Source organism: Pelobates fuscus, chromosome 12 (genome assembly GCF_036172605.1).
Source record: "Pelobates fuscus isolate aPelFus1 chromosome 12, aPelFus1.pri, whole genome shotgun sequence".
Lineage (NCBI taxonomy): Eukaryota > Metazoa > Chordata > Amphibia > Anura > Pelobatidae > Pelobates > Pelobates fuscus.
This window is the reverse complement of record NC_086328.1, coordinates 19,201,902-19,219,377: the sequence shown is the minus strand read 5'-3', so window position 1 is coordinate 19,219,377 and position 17,476 is coordinate 19,201,902. Positions and strand designations below refer to the sequence as shown.

The following is a 17,476-nucleotide window of genomic DNA, read 5'->3' as shown; positions in this document are numbered from 1 at the left end:
CAAATTTCACATCCAGCGTCGCAGATGCGCCTCTAGCGGCTGTCAGTTTCTCTGAAACTGCTATGTTTACATGTGATGGGTTAAAACCTGAGGGACCTGGCATCCAGACCACTTCATTGAGCTGAAGTGGTCTGGGTGACTATAGTGTCCCTTTGATTTATAAAAGTGCCAATTTCTCTTGAAATTTTTTTGTAAATTAAAAAAAGATTATACATTCTTCATTTGTAAAGCATTTCAGCAACCTAAAGGGACACTATAGTTACCAGAACAACTACAGCTTATTGTATTTGTTCTGGTGAGTATAATCTATCCCTGCAGATTTACTGCAATAAACACTGTGTTTTCAGAGAAAATGCAGTGTTTACATTACAGCATAGGGATACCTCCCACTGGTCATTCTTCAGATAGGTGCTTCCTGGGGCAGTGCTGCACAGTATGACTGACATTCAGTATCTCCACCCTCTGCACCGAGACACTGAACTTCCCTTATAGAGATGCATTCATTCAATGCATCTCTATGAGGAGATGCTGATTGGCCAGGGCTGTGTTTGGCTTATGTCTGCTCTGCCCCTCATCTACTTCCTTGACACCCTCGCACAGTAACACACATTTACATACATTCATACTCCCGCACATAGTAGACATACTTGCGTATATATAGTTTATGTAAACAAACCTCTCTCTCCTCCCCATGCAGTTTCTCTGTAATGGACAAGCAACCTCTGAATCCTGCCATTAAACCAGTCACTTTAGGGAGCTGAAGATATGTCCCATTAAAGGTCAGCTCAGGGCTGCATTCCTAGTGCAGCTGGCCAAAAGGGGAGAAGTTGTTAACGAGACCAGATCACACTCTGTGATTTAACAAAGCATAGTGTTAGATTACGTGTCCCTAATATGTCTCTGAAATTGATTATTATCCACAGTGTCAGTTAATTGTGTAAAGGGCTGCACAATATCATAAAGAAAGGTTGTGTATGGAATTTGAACAGATGCTGAGATCAGTAGACTATGTATAAGAGTTAGGCCGGTAAGTTATTCACGCATTGAGCAGCGCTAGAGAAAATGTTGGTGCGTCAAAATAGCATAATAATTTTAAAAAAACAAAGAAAAGAGTTCCTTGTGCACTACCCCAAATCTCTATGCACATTTAAATGACTGGAGGTATTTAGTATCATTCCAGTGGCCACTTGAGTGCAAGCTCATCTGCCATGTCAAGGCAAACCCCTTAGGTTAGTCCTACGCCTGGGATATTGCGCTAGTAACTCTTTTCTTTAGTTTTTATCGTATGTATTGAGATTGATTTGTACTGTAGTCATTGCTCCCGCCCGGGAGTGTTGGTAGTTTGAGCGGAGGACTTATTTTTTGTATAATAGTAATCGTTGTTCTTTAAAGATTAGCTCTTGTTAAGCATTTTCTAAATAATTTTATTGTATTTTTATTGATCTATAATGCAATACCTTTGGGTGATATGGATGGGGTGGGCCAGTAGGTAGCGCCACTTACACTGTTTGTGTTACTGTTGACGAATAGGCGATTGGGCCCTTTCAATAACTTGCATGCCAGCCGGTCAAGCATGCTTGCCATCCACTGGCCAATTCCACTCACAGTAGCCCATGTGTTAATCACTGTTAAAGTGTTCTCATGTGGACTGTATGCCCTGAATTCAGTTTCTATAGGTTGGCCACTTTTAATGGTGAGCTGGCTTTGCGTTTATTGGGGACATGTCTCTTGCCTTTAGAGAATCAAATTCCGGATCATTCAACCAAATCAGAGATTGTAGAGAGTTTTATTTTAAGAAGAAAAAAAATAAGCAAAACTGCTGGTCTGTATAAAGAGTAATCCTGCAGCAAGTTTTTAAACTGATGTAATCGCTCATTGGGATGTTCCTTTTGATTGCATTGTATTTTGGAGACTTCCTTCGAATAATGTTCGGCACAGTATCCGGATGACGGATCTTGGATATCAGGATAGATAATTCCATTCAACTTTGCAGCAAATGGTATTCACATTCATGTAAAAAGGGTTTATTTTCAATTCCCTTTACAAAGATATAATTGCACACTAAATCATGATAATCATTGCGATATCGTTAATAAATGCTGCATTTTCCTCTTGTGTTTTTAATAACGGAATTAACCTTTTTATTATGTCAGTTTTGTTGCTGTTATTTACTTGCGGAGGAAAAATCCAGTGTTTGCATTCACTGTATACTGTAATAAACAAATCGTGATGTTCCTTTCTCCTCCGCTTGCCTGAAGATGATCTTTTCTTATCAAAATTGCCCATTTTTATTATTCTATTATTATTGTATGAAGGGGGGGGGGGGGGTGGAGAGATCTGCGCAAATGTCTCTTCATGTCATATCAACGATATCAGCTAAGGCGAGATACTATGCAGGAATAGGAAGCAGAGAAAAATGACATTGGTGTTTTCCTGTTATCTGCCTGAGCTAGGAGGATGTGATAAAGCGTTTAGCTTCCAAACTAACATTCGCTAGTCTTTGCTTTGACAAATAAAAATGTTTAGTTGGGTGCTGTGGAATCTGTAAGCTTCATGCTCCTGATATATTGATATTACTGTACTTGCTATCACAATGTATTTCATATTTTTCATAAGTGGTTATCTGTTTTAATGACAGGTGGTCAGCGGCTGCAAGGAAAAAATCCAACACTGGTAAGTGTAAAATACAGATAAAGTAACCTTTTATGTTATGCTGTTTATATTGCAGTTCAATATTTTAGCCTGCAGAATATTAAGGCTCAGAATAATCCTTTTTAAAATCATTCTTCCACTTGCCTCCTGATATTATGTTGCAGTTTGTTTCTAATATGATTTAGGCTTATTATTACAATCATGTGATTCACCCCACATCAATAAATGTCAAGGACCTTTTAATTTTGTGAATCTAAGTAAATGGAGGGATATACCGTATGCAGCGCTACAGAATTTGTCCTATATAAATAATAAAATAATAATATATAGAGGATTATTTTTTTTCCCCATGGGTGTGATAAGCAATGTCCTTCTTGTTTTGGAATTTTGAAACGTGTCGTGTATTAAGTCATAAAAATCCCCCTTTTTTTTTCCCCCTTTGATTGCGAGGTTACCTTCTCTTTAAGAAATGTCTAAGGGGAGGAAGAATATATTGGCAGTTTGACTAATTTCCTGTTCTTGTGTAAAAAAAAAAAAAAAAAAAAAAGCCATTTAGACTTCATTTCAGTTACCTTTTCATTTACATTTGAAATCAAAGGGATGTTAGTAGGAAACTTTAATGTTCCATTTACTGGTTTCAAAGATTCATATACTTATTCAAGTGTCTTCCTCTGGTAGATCTGTATCTTCAACACCTCTGGAACTCACTAAAATTAGTAAGATCTACAAGTTCTAGGTCTACACCTTCTAGAGCTGGAATGGCCAAGAGGTAGCTCCTCAGCTGTTGTGGGATTATTATTGTGGCACTCAATCTTTGTCAATCATGGGCACGCCACTCCTGAATTCTAGTTGGTGTCCATTTTATGGTCAGGTGTATGTTTTAGAGATAACAAAGGGGATCTCTGTTGATACTTTAGTGTGTTATTTTATTTACACCTAATCTGTTTAAACAATGTTTACATTTCTTAGAACAAGAGTATAAACAACCATTGTGTTTTTTTTGTTTTTTTTTTAAGATGTTAATGCCAAAATATTTTAGATATAGTCATAATATACACTTCCAGTGCCCTGTATACGCTTATTAATGACTTCATATGAATAGGAAGCCAAGGATTTTCTGTCTTCTCTCTCTTTAATATCTTTTCTCATTCTTTATAAGGAGGCCGTGAAAATGACTCATTAAATGTTAACAGTAACGTACCCTTGTAATTATATTTTATTCAAACACACTGCACCTCTGCTCTCTCCATACAAGACAAATCCATGAGCACGGATTATATGTTTTAATATGAATTTTGCCCCATAGAATAGGTCACCTAGAATCCCTGTCTATAAGAAATTGTGTTTCAATACACATTGTCTTTATTTATGACAATACAACATGGTATAATTTTTCTTGGAATCGTTACATCAAAAAAGCTAAGCATTTAGTCTATGATATTTAATTTTAAAAAATGTACTGTCTTGAAATGGTTCTGCCTTCATATTTAGCATATGTACCATCAAGTGGTGTGCTAAAAATACCCTCAATTTAGTATTTTGAAATCCGTTCAGCATATTTGGCATTGACTATCAATGTTTTTGTAGAACCATATCCTGCACAATTGAAATCTGCGAGCTCCCATGATGTTTGTATTGTTTTACTCTATACACAAGCAAACCTTGTAGGCTTTTCTTCGATTTGGGTTCAAGCTATTAAATTAAGGAGTAAAGGCACTGCTAGATTGCTATTTTAAGATATCTTGCATTGAAATGTATTGGTTAATATGGTGACTTTTGAAATGTAAATGTCATGTTATGGATTGCTAGCTTTAGAACAATATTAAAAGCACTTAAAAAGGATTTGTACCCTTCCATTGCCAGATGATAGCCTTTCACACTTCCAGGCTCTCGGGGAATTAATACCAGTGACTTCAAATTTTTAATTTTTTTGCAAAACATCTTGTATTTTAGCGTGAGTTTCTCTTTAGCAAATTGAGGCATGGGAGACAATCTGCTTGTTGTCATGTTGTGTTCTGTCTTAATACTAAAATGAATACATATTAAGGGGATACTGTAGGCACCAAAACAACTGTAGCTTTATGAAGCAGTTTTGTGCATAAATCATGCACCTGTAGTCAAATGGCTGAATTTTCTGCCTTTTAGCAGTTAAATTACTTTTTGTTTCTGTCCATGCAGCCCTAGCCACACCTCCTTTGACATTGACTCACAGCCTGAATGGGAAAAAAGGTTTCATTTTCAATCGGATGATAACTTGCTTTAGAACTTGTATATCTCCTACTCTGTAGATTGAACTTTAAAGAATTACTATAGGGTCAGGAACACAAACATGTATTCCTGACCCTATAGTGTTAAAACCACCATCGGGCCCCTCATGCCTCCATAAATATAGCTAACTCTTACTATATTCAAGCCTAAAGCTGTATATCTGCATGCTGTTTTCCTCAAAAAAACAAGCTGTCTGCTGACATCAGAAGTGGTGGCCTGATCCAATCACAATTCTTCTCCATAGGATTGGCTGAGACTGACAAGGAGGCAGATCAGGGGCAGAGCCAGCATGATTCAAACACAGCCCTGGCCAATCAGCATCTCCTCATAGAGATTAATTGAATCAATGAATCTCTATGAGGAAAGTTCAGTGTCTGCATGCAGAGGGTGAAGACACTGAATATTTGGATGCAGTTTAGGCAGCCATGACCCAGGAAGAATCTATAACAGCCATCTAAGGATTGGCCAGTGAAGTTATCACTAGGCTGTAATGTAAACACTGCATTTTCTCTGAAAAGAGAAAAAAAAGCCTGAAGCAAAAAGCCTGAAGGTTCTACTCACCAGAACAAATTCAATAAGCTGTAGTTGTTCTGGTGACTAAAGTTTCCCTTTAATTACACACAGGAGGCTCCTGCAAGGTCTAGCAGTATGTGCAACACAGGAAGTTTAAACATTAGATATTTTTTCACAGGAAGTGTTTAAGTAGGCTGTGTAAGTTACATGCAGGAAAGTGAGATCTAATGTTACCTCCCATATTGCAGATTCTGTTTAACTTTGTATCTCCTTATCTGTTAATAGCCACCTAGACCCTACTGTAGCCTCTTGTGTGTGGTTAAAGTTCAATTACAGAGCAAGAGGTAAACACTTCTAAAGCTAGTTAATATTTTAATGTAAATGAAACCATTTTGATGCAGGCTGTGTCAATCACAGCCAGGGTAGGTGTGGCTAGGGCTGTGTAAACCAAAACCAGTGATTTGGTGCCTAAATGGCAGAGAATTGAGCACTGAGACTACATGAGCATGATCCATGCGCCAAAACTGCTTCATTTAGCTAAAGATGTTTTAATGCCTATAGTGCCCCTTTAATCTCCATTAGTTTATTTTAAAATTATTTATTTGCTTCCAATCTTAGTGGGAGCTTTCGTCTTCCTTAAACCTCAGATTCTGTTTGCCAGTGTATGAACTCTTTCTGTCCAATTTGTGATGTGACCTTCACACTATTTCTCAGTTAAGTTATAAGAACGACTTGACCTTGAACTAGATTATAAATTGTTTTGACACATATCAGTAGGGGCTGAAATATCACTGCCATGAGAAACTTGTAGTACGGCAAAGAAGCAATCCCTTTTCCTATTAAAACTTTTTTAAATATTAAAAGTCAACCATGTTATGCCAAATGGCATCCAGTAATGAAAATAAATTTAGACTGGTGGCTGTTGAATTTTATTTTTTGAAGTAAAAGACCCTTAAAAGGGAGTGACCAGTGGGTGGAAATTAACTGCACTATTTTGTAGTATTTGCAAGGCTTGTACTCTTTTGAAACTTTTTTCCATGTAACAGTCAATTGTGTACTTTTATCAACTAGGCCTTAGTAAGTCTCATTCGCAAGACAGGATACCGATTCAGGATTTACAGTTTTAGGTTGCAGTTTGCCTTGCGTTACTGGTTTAGAACATTTGTAACCTTGGCATTTCTCATCCCATTTTGACTGATAGGGGTGAAAGCATTAAGCAGGAACTCCATGTGAAAAGCCAGTTCATGAATTCCTGTGGGTTAAGGGCTCGACAAATCCCAGGCGCCAGATCGCCATGGGAGGCTGTTTAGCCCCCGAGGTGACCAGCTGCCTGAGAGCGAAGGTGAGCAGTCGGATCATGGAGGGCTAAGGCAGGCTGTTGACTGATGGAGGCGCCTGGCTAATTGAGATGTAAGGGAGGAAGACCGTCTCATGGAAAGCTGTGAGAGGGAGGGAGGCAGGCGGATAACAGAGGGAGTGGGGTGGCCAGCTCATTTATTGCTGAGGAAGGGGGGCAGCCAGCACATGGAGAGCTGAGGGAGGCTGACGGCCGGGGCGGCCGGGTGATGGAGAGAAGAGGGAGGTGGGCGGACAGACGACTTAATGCCGCGGCGAGGGAGCTGTAATCCCCCTGCTCTGCTCCCTCGCGCAGCTTGCAGTGATGCCAGGAGCCGGGTTATGACGTCACTCTGGCTCACTAAACAGTGCACGAGAGGGAGCTGAGCAGGGAGATGACAGCAGCCCCACTGCACCCCAGGGAAAGCCTATCCACTCCAGCTCTCTAGAAGTAAGGAGCCTGGGTGGATTTAAAGAAAGTAATTACTTGTGAGTGTGTGTGTGTGTCTACCCTCCAATCACACGGGAAAGGTGTTTACTCACCTTTTTTCCCCCACGCCATGTTGATAACGCTGCGGCTGGCCCCACGTCCATGGCTGAGCTAATCAATCTTGACGATCTCAGCCAATCGAATGCTTCCCATGGGAAAGCATTGGAAGACTATTGTGCATGCACAACAAAATGCCACTGCGCCAATTTAACTTCTCATAGAGGTGCATTGAATCAATGCATCTCTATAGGGAACATTAACGTAGGTGCTGCACATTTTGAAGCACTGCCCCAGTAAGCACCTCTAGAGGCCGTCTGAATGACTGTCGCTAGAGGTGTTACCAGGCAGCAATGTAAACACTGCCTTTTGTCTGAAAAGTCAGTGTTTACATTGAAAACCGTTCAGGGACAGGATATAGACTTCAGAACAACTGCATGCTGTAGTGGTTCTGGTTACTATAGTGTCCCTTTTAAGAATTTTATTTTTAACGTTGATTTCTCTGGGTCCTAACTTTTCGAGCTGGATCCTAGATTCCAAGCAAATTTTTCAAACCTTGGGTTAATAGAACAAGACCGCAACTCTGCTTACAATGGCACAGATATTTTGTCTGGGGCTCCTTTACAAGGAGTGCAGAATTATTAGGCAAGTTGTATTTTTGAGGATTAATTTTATTATTGAACAACAACCATGTTCTCAATGAACCCAAAAAACTCATTAATATCAAAGCTGAATATTTTTGGAAGTAGTTTTTAGTTTGTTTTTAGTTATAGCTATTTTAGGCGGATATCTGTGTGTGCAGGTGACTATTACTGTGCATAATTATTAGGCAACTTAACAAAAAACAAATTATATACCCATTTCAATTATTTATTTTTTACCAGTGAAACCAATATAACATCTCAACATTCACAAATATACATTTCTGACATTCAAAAACATAACAAAAACAAATCAGTGACCAATATAGCCACCTTTCTTTGCAAGGACACTCAAAAGCCTGCCATCCATGGATTCTGTCAGTGTTTTGATCTGTTCACCATCAACATTGCGTGCAGCAGCAACCACAGCCTCCCAGACACTGTTCAGAGAGGTGTACTGTTTTCCCTCCTTGTAAATCTCACATTTGATGATGGACCACAGGTTCTCAATGGGGTTCAGATCAGGTGAACAAGGAGGCCATGTCATTAGATTTTCTTCTTTTATACCCTTTCTTAACAGCCACGCTGTGGAGTACTTGGACGCGTGTGATGGAGCATTGTCCTGCATGAAAATCATGTTTTTCTTGAAGGATGCAGACTTCTTCCTGTACCACTGCTTGAAGAAGGTGTCTTCCAGAAACTGGCAGTAGGACTGGAAGTTGAGCTTGACTCCATCCTCAACCCGAAAAGGCCCCACAAGCTCATCTTTGATGATACCAGGCCAAACCAGTACTCCACCTCCACCTTGCTGGCGTCTGAGTCGGACTGGAGCTCTCTGCCCTTTACCAATCCAGCCACGGGCCCATCCATCTGGCCCATCAAGACTCACTCTCATTTCATCAGTCCATAAAACCTTAGAAAAATCAGTCTTGAGATATTTCTTGGCCCAGTCTTGACGTTTCAGCTTTTGTGTCTTGTTCAGTGGTGGTCGTCTTTCAGCCTTTCTTACCTTGGCCATGTCTCTGAGTATTGCACACCTTGTGCTTTTGGGCACTCCAGTGATGTTGCAGCTCTGAAATATGGCCAAACTGGTGGCAAGTGGCATCTTGGCAGCTGCACGCTTGACTTTTCTCAGTTCATGGGCAGTTATTTTGCGCCTTGGTTTCTCCACACGCTTCTTGCGACCCTGTTGACTATTTTGAATGAAACGCTTGATTGTTCGATGATCACGCTTCAGAAGCTTTGCAATTTTAAGAGTGCTGCATCCCTCTGCAAGATATCTCAATATTTTTGACTTTTCTGAGCCTGTCAAGTCCTTCTTTTGACCCATTTTGCCAAAGGAAAGGAAGTTGCCTAATAATTATGCACACCTGATATAGGGTGTTGATGTCATTAGACCACACCCCTTCTCATTACAGAGATGCACATCACCTAATATGCTTAATTGGTAGTAGGCTTTCAAGCCTATACAGCTTGGAGTAAGACAACATGCATAAAGAGGATGATGTGGTCAAAATACTCATTTGCCTAATAATTCTGCACTCCCTGTAATGTGTCGGTGGCTAAATGTGGTGCTCTGCGTTCCCCACTCTGAAGGCAGCCCTGAAACCAGTTTGAATCTGAGCACGTTTTCTACATAGAATTGGAAATATGTAAAGAGGTGGCCTCTCTTGATAACACAAGGGGCCACACACCTATAAATGTTATTTTACACAGGAGAAGCTGAAATGCTAACTTCTATTGCCAGATGTATTTCCTACAATCTACATTTTTTTAATTTTCATTGCAAACCTTTTTATTGCTCTTTGTCTCAAGAACCCTTAAATAGACGCTATAGTCGCCAATATAACTTTTAGTTCTTTTGAAGCCGTTTTGGTGTATAGATCATACACCTGCAGTCTCACTACCCAATTCTCTGCCATTTAGTAGTTAAATCACTTTGTTTATGCAGCCCTAGTAACCTCTCCATGTGTGTGATTTACATAGCCTTCCTAAACATATCCTGTAAAGAGTCATCCAATGTTTCTAAATTAAACAGAATTTGCAATAAAGTATAATTTGTTTTTACCTGCTCTGTTAATAGCTTGCTAGACCCTGCAAGAGCCTCCTGTGTGTGATTAAAGTTCAATTTAGAGAGCAAGAGAAAATAACTTTTAAAGTATGTTACCATCTAATTGAAAGTGAAACAATTTTTTTCTCTTAATGCAAACTGTGTGAGTCACAGCAAGGGAAGGTATAGCTAGGGATGCAACCTCAGAAACGAAAAGTGATTTAACTCCTAAATGGCAGAGAGTTGAGTAGAGAGACTGCAGGTGCATGATCTATATGAAAAACTTCTACATTAAGCTAAAGCTGTTTGGTGACTGTAGTGTCCCTTTATTATTATTTATTTTTAAGTCATGGCCTAAGTGGCACTGCCAACACTATCCTGTAATATGTTTTTGGGTTTTTAAAAAAAATGTATTTAAGGAACACTCCAAGCATCATAACCGCTACACCTCATTGCAAGGAGTTAAACCGTTTTTAAAATATATATATATATTTTTTAAAGGAGCACCCCACACTCATAGAGCACTTCAACTTGCTGAATTGCTATGTGGCTGTGGAGTATCCTTCTAACACCTCCATTTAAAAAAAGTGCCAATTTCATTGTGAAACAGCTGGGGAGATTATTATTATTATTATTATTATTTTATTATTTATATAGCGCCATCAGATTTCGTAGCGCTGTACAATAGGTGGACTAACAGACATGTAATTGAAACCATACAACTGGACATACAGGAGGGCCCTGCTCAATGAGCTTACATTCTAGAGATTCACTTCCTACTTCAGCTCCACTGTTGAAACAGTTTTCACACAATGAAATTTGGAGGGTAGAGGATACGGGTCTGATACAAATGGAAGGTAGAGGGGTCTAAGACACTGGGAAGGGCTACCGGGACACATTTAGGGGAGAGGAAGGGGGTCTGAGACGCATGGAGGGGAGGGAGGGGGGTCTGAGACACATGGAGGGGAGGGGGTCTGTGACACATGGAATAGGTAGTTTGCTGTGACACATGGGGGGACTGGGGGCAGGAGAGACGCTGAAATAGCATAGTGTAACTGATCGACGGGCACCCCGACTGGGTACCTCCGTTGATGGATGCTCCTAACGCTGCAGCAGACACCATAACCACCGTAGACTCCTCCAGAGAGCAAGGCAGTAACACGTTCTTACAAGAGCTTAGTAGTGATTTTAGCAAGGGAGTATGACAAGCATAGCAATCCCTTGTAGCAGATTCCCCCAATAAATTGAGGGTGAAGTAGAACTGAAGCTTTTAATCAAACACTCTGCTTTTATGCACATTTTACACACATAGTGCTGCCCACAGACTTTTGCAGAACAACCAATCAATACGTACAATACACTCAGACACACCCACACAAAATCCTCCCCTCTGCCTGTGATATAATTACTGAACACAATGGTCTAACTTAATTATCACAGGCAGGAAAATACAGTTTTACACAATATTTATAACTTTAAAAGTATACATCACATTCACAACTTACATTTTCAGAATCGGCATACTCCAAATACAAACATACGTCAAAATCATACAAATTGGTCCAGTGGGTCAAAAGATAGTTGAAAATCCCTTTGTGACCATCTGCAAGCATGGCTTGGGTGTGGTAAGCCAATTACCTCCAGCATACGGAAAATGGCTCTATTCACAACAACGGTAACACATAAAAATACATAATTCCTATTCTACTTAACAGTACCCCCCACATTCAACCTATCCCCAGATAGCTTGGATCTGAGCCCTCACTATCGCCGAACACGCTCAGATACCACAACCACAGTCAAATCGCCATGGGGTTAAAACACAGCAAGAGCTGATGAGAGACAGAGGAAGGGCAAAACAACAAGTTCCAACTGGTCTGGCAGTGTGCCTGGGACAACGCCCTGCTGGAACAATAGACAGGAAACAGGGGAGAGGAAGAGACACATCTTCCCATGGATTCAAATGAGCAGAAAGTCTTTTAGAAGCCAATAAGCCCCAAATAGTCCCCCCAGGGCCATAGTCATGAGGGAGGAGGCTGGTAATCAGGCTCCTCCAACAGCCAGGGGCAAAGGGCAGTTGGTCATATAAAAATCCAGTGACAAAAGGCATTTTGTCACACATAGAAATAGAGGTCTCTATGAGAAGCCTCTGACTGGACAATTCTCTGTCAAGTGACTGGAAGTCACTTCCTGTGAAAAAGGGGTGGGCTTTCAAAGGCTGAAGTCCTAAGAACTGCAGCTTTTGCAAGCTCTATTAGACTATACCCCTAATGAATACATACTTAAAATATGCATGCATGTATTCATTGGACCACTCCAAGTGGGGATTCCCTGGTGCTACTTCCTGGCTCTACTACTTCCTGTGTAGAGCTGTAAGCTCCTACGTGAAGGTCTGCAATGAGCTAGCTCATTGGCTCAGAGCATCAGCTGATCTAGCTTGTGGAGGCAGGGGTTTGGGCCGAGCGGACCTGCTGTAAGAAGTCAAATCACTACAGAGAAATTGGTTGGTGTGTTTCTTTAATCTTTGCAAAGATCTATGTCTTCTATCTACATATATTATATAATATATTTCAAAATGTGTTATTGATCTGTAGAAATGTAACCAGGTAAATTTTATTATAGATTTTTCTTCTTATCTTGCTCTGTAACGTAATACATTTTTACAATTTCAGACTGTCTTTGTGCTTTATGTTACTCTTTTTTTTTTTTTCTTGCAGGAAGAAGGTAGAAAGTGATTATGAAGCACTTGAAAAGCGCCTTCACATATTGCCTCATAAACTTTCCTATGAGGTTATGGTGGGTAAATAGTCCCCTAGGATTTTTTTTTTAATTACTAGATTATTGCCATTTCATTATTTGTTTGCTTTTTTTCCCCTTCGTATTTTGTTTGAACTTGAGCAAACTTTTATTATAGTGCTACTTTATTGATGTATTACATTTAGTATTTAGCTATGTGTTTGCCATCTGCTTTTATGCTTTTCCTTACTCTGTCACTCTTGTGACCCTCTTTTTCAATAGGGACACTATAGTCACCCAGACCACTTCATTAAAAGTTAAAATACTCTAAACTGCATCAGTGTTGCGTATTGAAATTAGCAAATTTATAAGTTAAGCTTTCTACACCCCCTGGCTGTCAATCAGATAACCGGTCCTGTTACATCCTTGTTTGGTTATCTCAGCGAAGCTAAACTCAAGAGGAAGCAATTGCCTAGAGCACCTGCCTTGCAAAGACTCTTCATTTGGGAAGTCTGTGCTTGGACACTCACAGAAACACTAGGCTGGGTTAGAAGGGATTTTTATGTGTATACATACTTGTGTATTCTCTGTCTCTCTGATCATTCTGGTGTATATAGAAGGCATTTTCTTGAAGCCGTGTGTGTGGAGATCAACATACATACGGTGTTCAGTTATCTTGTGCCATGTTTAGCATCCCAATTATATTTTTAATCAAAATACATGCATATCTCAATGTGGCCCTTCTTTTACTTCCATCAGGAAATGTACCAATGTTTTATCCTACAGCCACTGATAATCATATTTAATGCTCTTTGTATAGGTTATGGTGAATGCTATCCTAAGTTTGTTTGGGCTCTGTTTATTCAGGAGTATCACACATCCTGTGTGATGTGCTGCCCACAGGTGAACTATATATCAGGTAAACTAGTGCTCGGTAGGATTTCATTGGTAAAGCTGAAGCACCAAATTTTACCAAGTTGTTTTTGTTATGGCTTTGTAATTTTAAGGATGCCTTATGGCACAGTTGATGTAATTTGATAGATTTTTTTTTTTGATTTTTTTTTTTTTGACAGGTACCGTTTGGGCCACTTGCCTTTATGCCTGGAAAGCTCGTCCAAACAAACGAAATTACCGTACTACTTGGTGACAACTGGTTTGCCAAATGTTCAGCAAAACAAGCCGGTGAACTTGTTGATCACAGAAAAAAACGTATGTATATAGGATGTTTTTTTTTTTTTTTATTGACTACAGTTTAAATTACTGATGTTTTGAGCTGTCTCTGAGTCCTAGATGAGAACCTTGTGCCTGCCTGTTTTACAAGTTTTACATTGTTTAAGAATAAAACATGGCTCTAACCTTTGTGCCTCCCAATATAGCAAATTGCTGTCTTCCTGGAATAGCAGCCACAAGGCAAAGTAAACCCTTATATCTTTCTAAGGGACAAAACCAAGTGATGTATACTGTAACTCCTCCTTTTTATTTTCTCTTCCCTTGAGATACAGCTAATTACTCTAATTCAGTGGTTTCCAACCAAGTTGAGCTTGTGGTCCTGAGAGTTAAACTGTTTTAGAACACTTCAACCCTGAGGTTGTGTCACCAGGCTCTCACACTGATGAGGAGGTGTTGGCTTGGCTAAGAGCATCAGCTGATGTTCTCAGCATATCACTGACCACACTTAATGAGTAGAGGTACATACTCCAATCTATTAACGGAAGTGAAACGTTACTTACATTTTTTATTCTTCCCTCAGCATGACGGAACCTGCACAAGTGAATATCTTGTGTATTGAGATCTTTAAAAAAAAAAAAAAAAGCTTTTTCTGTGGTAACTGTAAGCAGCAAACATCGCATTGTACGAAGAAGGGTGGCAAAGAGATAAACCAGGGCTCTTTGCTGGGCATATCTACTGAACAAAGAAAACGTGTTTAAAAAATAGTAAGCAGAAGTGCTCAATGTTAATGTATACTGGCAATGTATTCTTTTATGATGCACAGTTTGACAAATAGAATGTAAATTGGAATCTATCTGAAATTGTTGCACAGCACATTTAAGGCTATAGGAAAATCAAGCTGGCATATAGGTAGAACAGTTCTTACTTTAACCCTACTGATGCTCTACATTCTGTTGCCTCTTCACCTTCTCTTCTTGATTAAGGAGAATGTTAATCAGGCTCCTGAATGTTCACATTTAGAATTTGATTCTTGCTCCTGCTTTGATACAACTCCCACTGGGGAATACACAATTTGTCTCTTTGCAGACATCCAGCAGTGCACCTTGGCTAATGTTACTTGAAATAGCATGCAATTTAAAGAGTATGGAACATATCTGTTATTGAGACTTTGTTTTGTAATATTCCTTCTAAATGGATGATTGGCCCAGAACACACACCTCCTAGGATGGTATAATGCTATAATAAATAAATAAAAGGTGTACTTGTTTTAGGGATTATAGTGGCAGCCTAATCTACTTGTCACTCATGGCAATGCAATTGTGCAGACAATAAATAATTTCAAATTGTAATGTTTTTGGGCCCTGCTTAGACCTGGACATTGGCAGAGTTATTCACTAAACTCAGAATTTTCTTAAATTATATTCAAATGGTAAAACCAAGGCAAAAATGGCAAATATGGGAAAAAAAATTCCAACTCGTCTATAGTCACACCTATTTTTGCCTCAATTTACCATTTGCATTTCACTTGCGAATATCTGGTGTTTAGTCTCTCTCTCTCTCTCTCTCTCTCTCTCTCTCTCTCTCTCTCTCTCTCTCTCTCTCTCTCTCTCTCTCTCTCTCTCTCTCTCTCTCTCTCTCTCTCTCTCTCTCTCTCTCTCTCTCTCTCTCTCTCTCTCTCTCTCTCTCTCTCTCTCTCTCTCTCCCATGTTGGTTAGGTGAAATTAGGGTGTTATGTTGGCTGGGTGTAAATACTGTTGTGTTTGCTAACCGTGTGCAATGCATGTGGCGTGTGCTGCGATGGCTTTATGTATGTGTAGATTTCAGTGCGTGTGTTTGTTTATGTGTATATATGTATAGCAGGCATTAGGCCTACCAAGAATGGGGTTGTGGCAGGCTTATGTAACGTATGATCATATACTGTTATTAAACCCCCATTATTTTTTGCCTAGCTCAGGTGATTATAAATAAAACTTACAATCTGTGACATTTGAAATTCCTGTTTAGGGAATGAGAGAGTGCGCTGGATCTTGTATTTTGTATGTGTGTGTGTATATATATATATATATATATATATATATATATATATATATATATATATATATATATATATATATATATATATATATATATATATACACACACACTTTATGCAGTGTGTGGTTGTATGTAATGTTACTTTCTGGGGAGAACTAGTTTCTAGGATAGTTCTAGAAAATTGTTTTAATGGAATTAGTAAGAAACAGAACTTTCTAATGTATTTGTATTGTCTGTATTCTGAAAGAGCAGCACATATGTCTGAAATTGTAAAAAAAAAAAAAAAATGAGAAAGAAGTACTGGTACATTGTTATTGAGTGCTGAGGGACTGATTAACCACTAGTTTGTGGCTCAATAAGACTGTGCCTGCAAGTGTCTTAATAAAAGTATGTCTTTGTACTGAGATTGTTTGTGTAGCCTGTTTTGCTATGAGTTTTAATGACAGGAAAAGAAAACTTTTTAAAATATTATTTTATTTATTTTAAATTACGTTAACCCTTTCCCTGCCTACAGAGCATATTACTGTGAAATTGAATTGAAACATATATGCACTCTTGCACCACGTCGGAGGTAAAAAAATAATCAATAATCATCCAAATCAAGAGTAAAGGGGGCACTATAGTCACCAGAACAACTATAGCTTAATGTCTTTTCATAGTAAAGGCAGTGTTTACATTGTTCCCTACGGACACCTCTAGTGGTCACCCCTCAGACGCCTACTAGAGGTGCTAACTGGGTTGTGCAGCACTGACGTTCCTTATAGAACTTTCCTTATAGAGAAGCATTGATTTAATTAATCTCTGTGAGGAGATGCTGATTGGCCAGGCCAGCATTTAGCCCCGTCCTGCCTCCTTGGCGATTTTGGCAAACCAGGGCTTTTCCTATGTGAAAACATTGGATTGGCTGATATCATCAATTCTGATGATGTCAGTCAAGAAGGTGCATCCGCGGCAGGACCAGGACAAATGATCCCGCGCAGCGCTGGAAATAAGACTACCTAAATGGTGGTTTTACCACTATAGGGTCAGGAATGCACATTTGTGTTAAAGGGACACTCCAGGCACCCAGACCACTTCTGCCCATTGGAGTGGTCTGGGTGCCAACTCCCACTACTCCTAACCCTGCAAGTGTAATTATTGCAGTTTTCTATAAACTGCAATAATTACCTTGCAGGGTTAACTCCACCTCTAGTGGCTGTCTACTAGACAGCCACTAGAGGGAACTTCCTGGATTATAGCACAGATTATCTGTGCTAGAGCGTCGCTGGACGTCCTCATGCTGTGTGAGGGACCTCCAGCGTCGCACATTTCCCCATAGGAAAGCGTTGAAAGCATCGCCGCGCATGCGCATTAGGTCTCCCCGGCCGGTTGGCGAGATCAGTCTCGCCCACCGGCCGACGAAGTCAGTAGGAGGAGGAGACAGTGACGAGGGACATCGTCGCTGCCTCAGGTAAGTGACTGAAGGGGTTTTCACCCCTTCAGAAACCAGGGATTGGGGGGTGGGAGGGAGAGCGAACCTGCAGTGCCAGGAAAACGGATTTTCCTGGCACTGGAGATTCCCTTTAATGACCCTATGGTGTTCCTTTAAAT

At 39.8% G+C, this 17,476-nt stretch overlaps 1 protein-coding gene across 1 annotated transcript in view; it reads left to right on the top strand.

Annotated features, from left to right (window-relative positions):
• The window catches only part of URI1 (URI1 prefoldin like chaperone), a 68,751-nt gene that overhangs the window by 26,332 nt on the left and 24,943 nt on the right, over positions 1-17,476 (top strand). Inside the window, exons 2-4 of the mRNA XM_063437912.1 lie at positions 2,639-2,673; positions 12,664-12,742; positions 13,756-13,891. Of these exons, the coding sequence (XP_063293982.1) occupies positions 2,639-2,673; positions 12,664-12,742; positions 13,756-13,891 (250 nt within the window). The remainder of the gene's footprint in view (positions 1-2,638; positions 2,674-12,663; positions 12,743-13,755; positions 13,892-17,476) is intronic.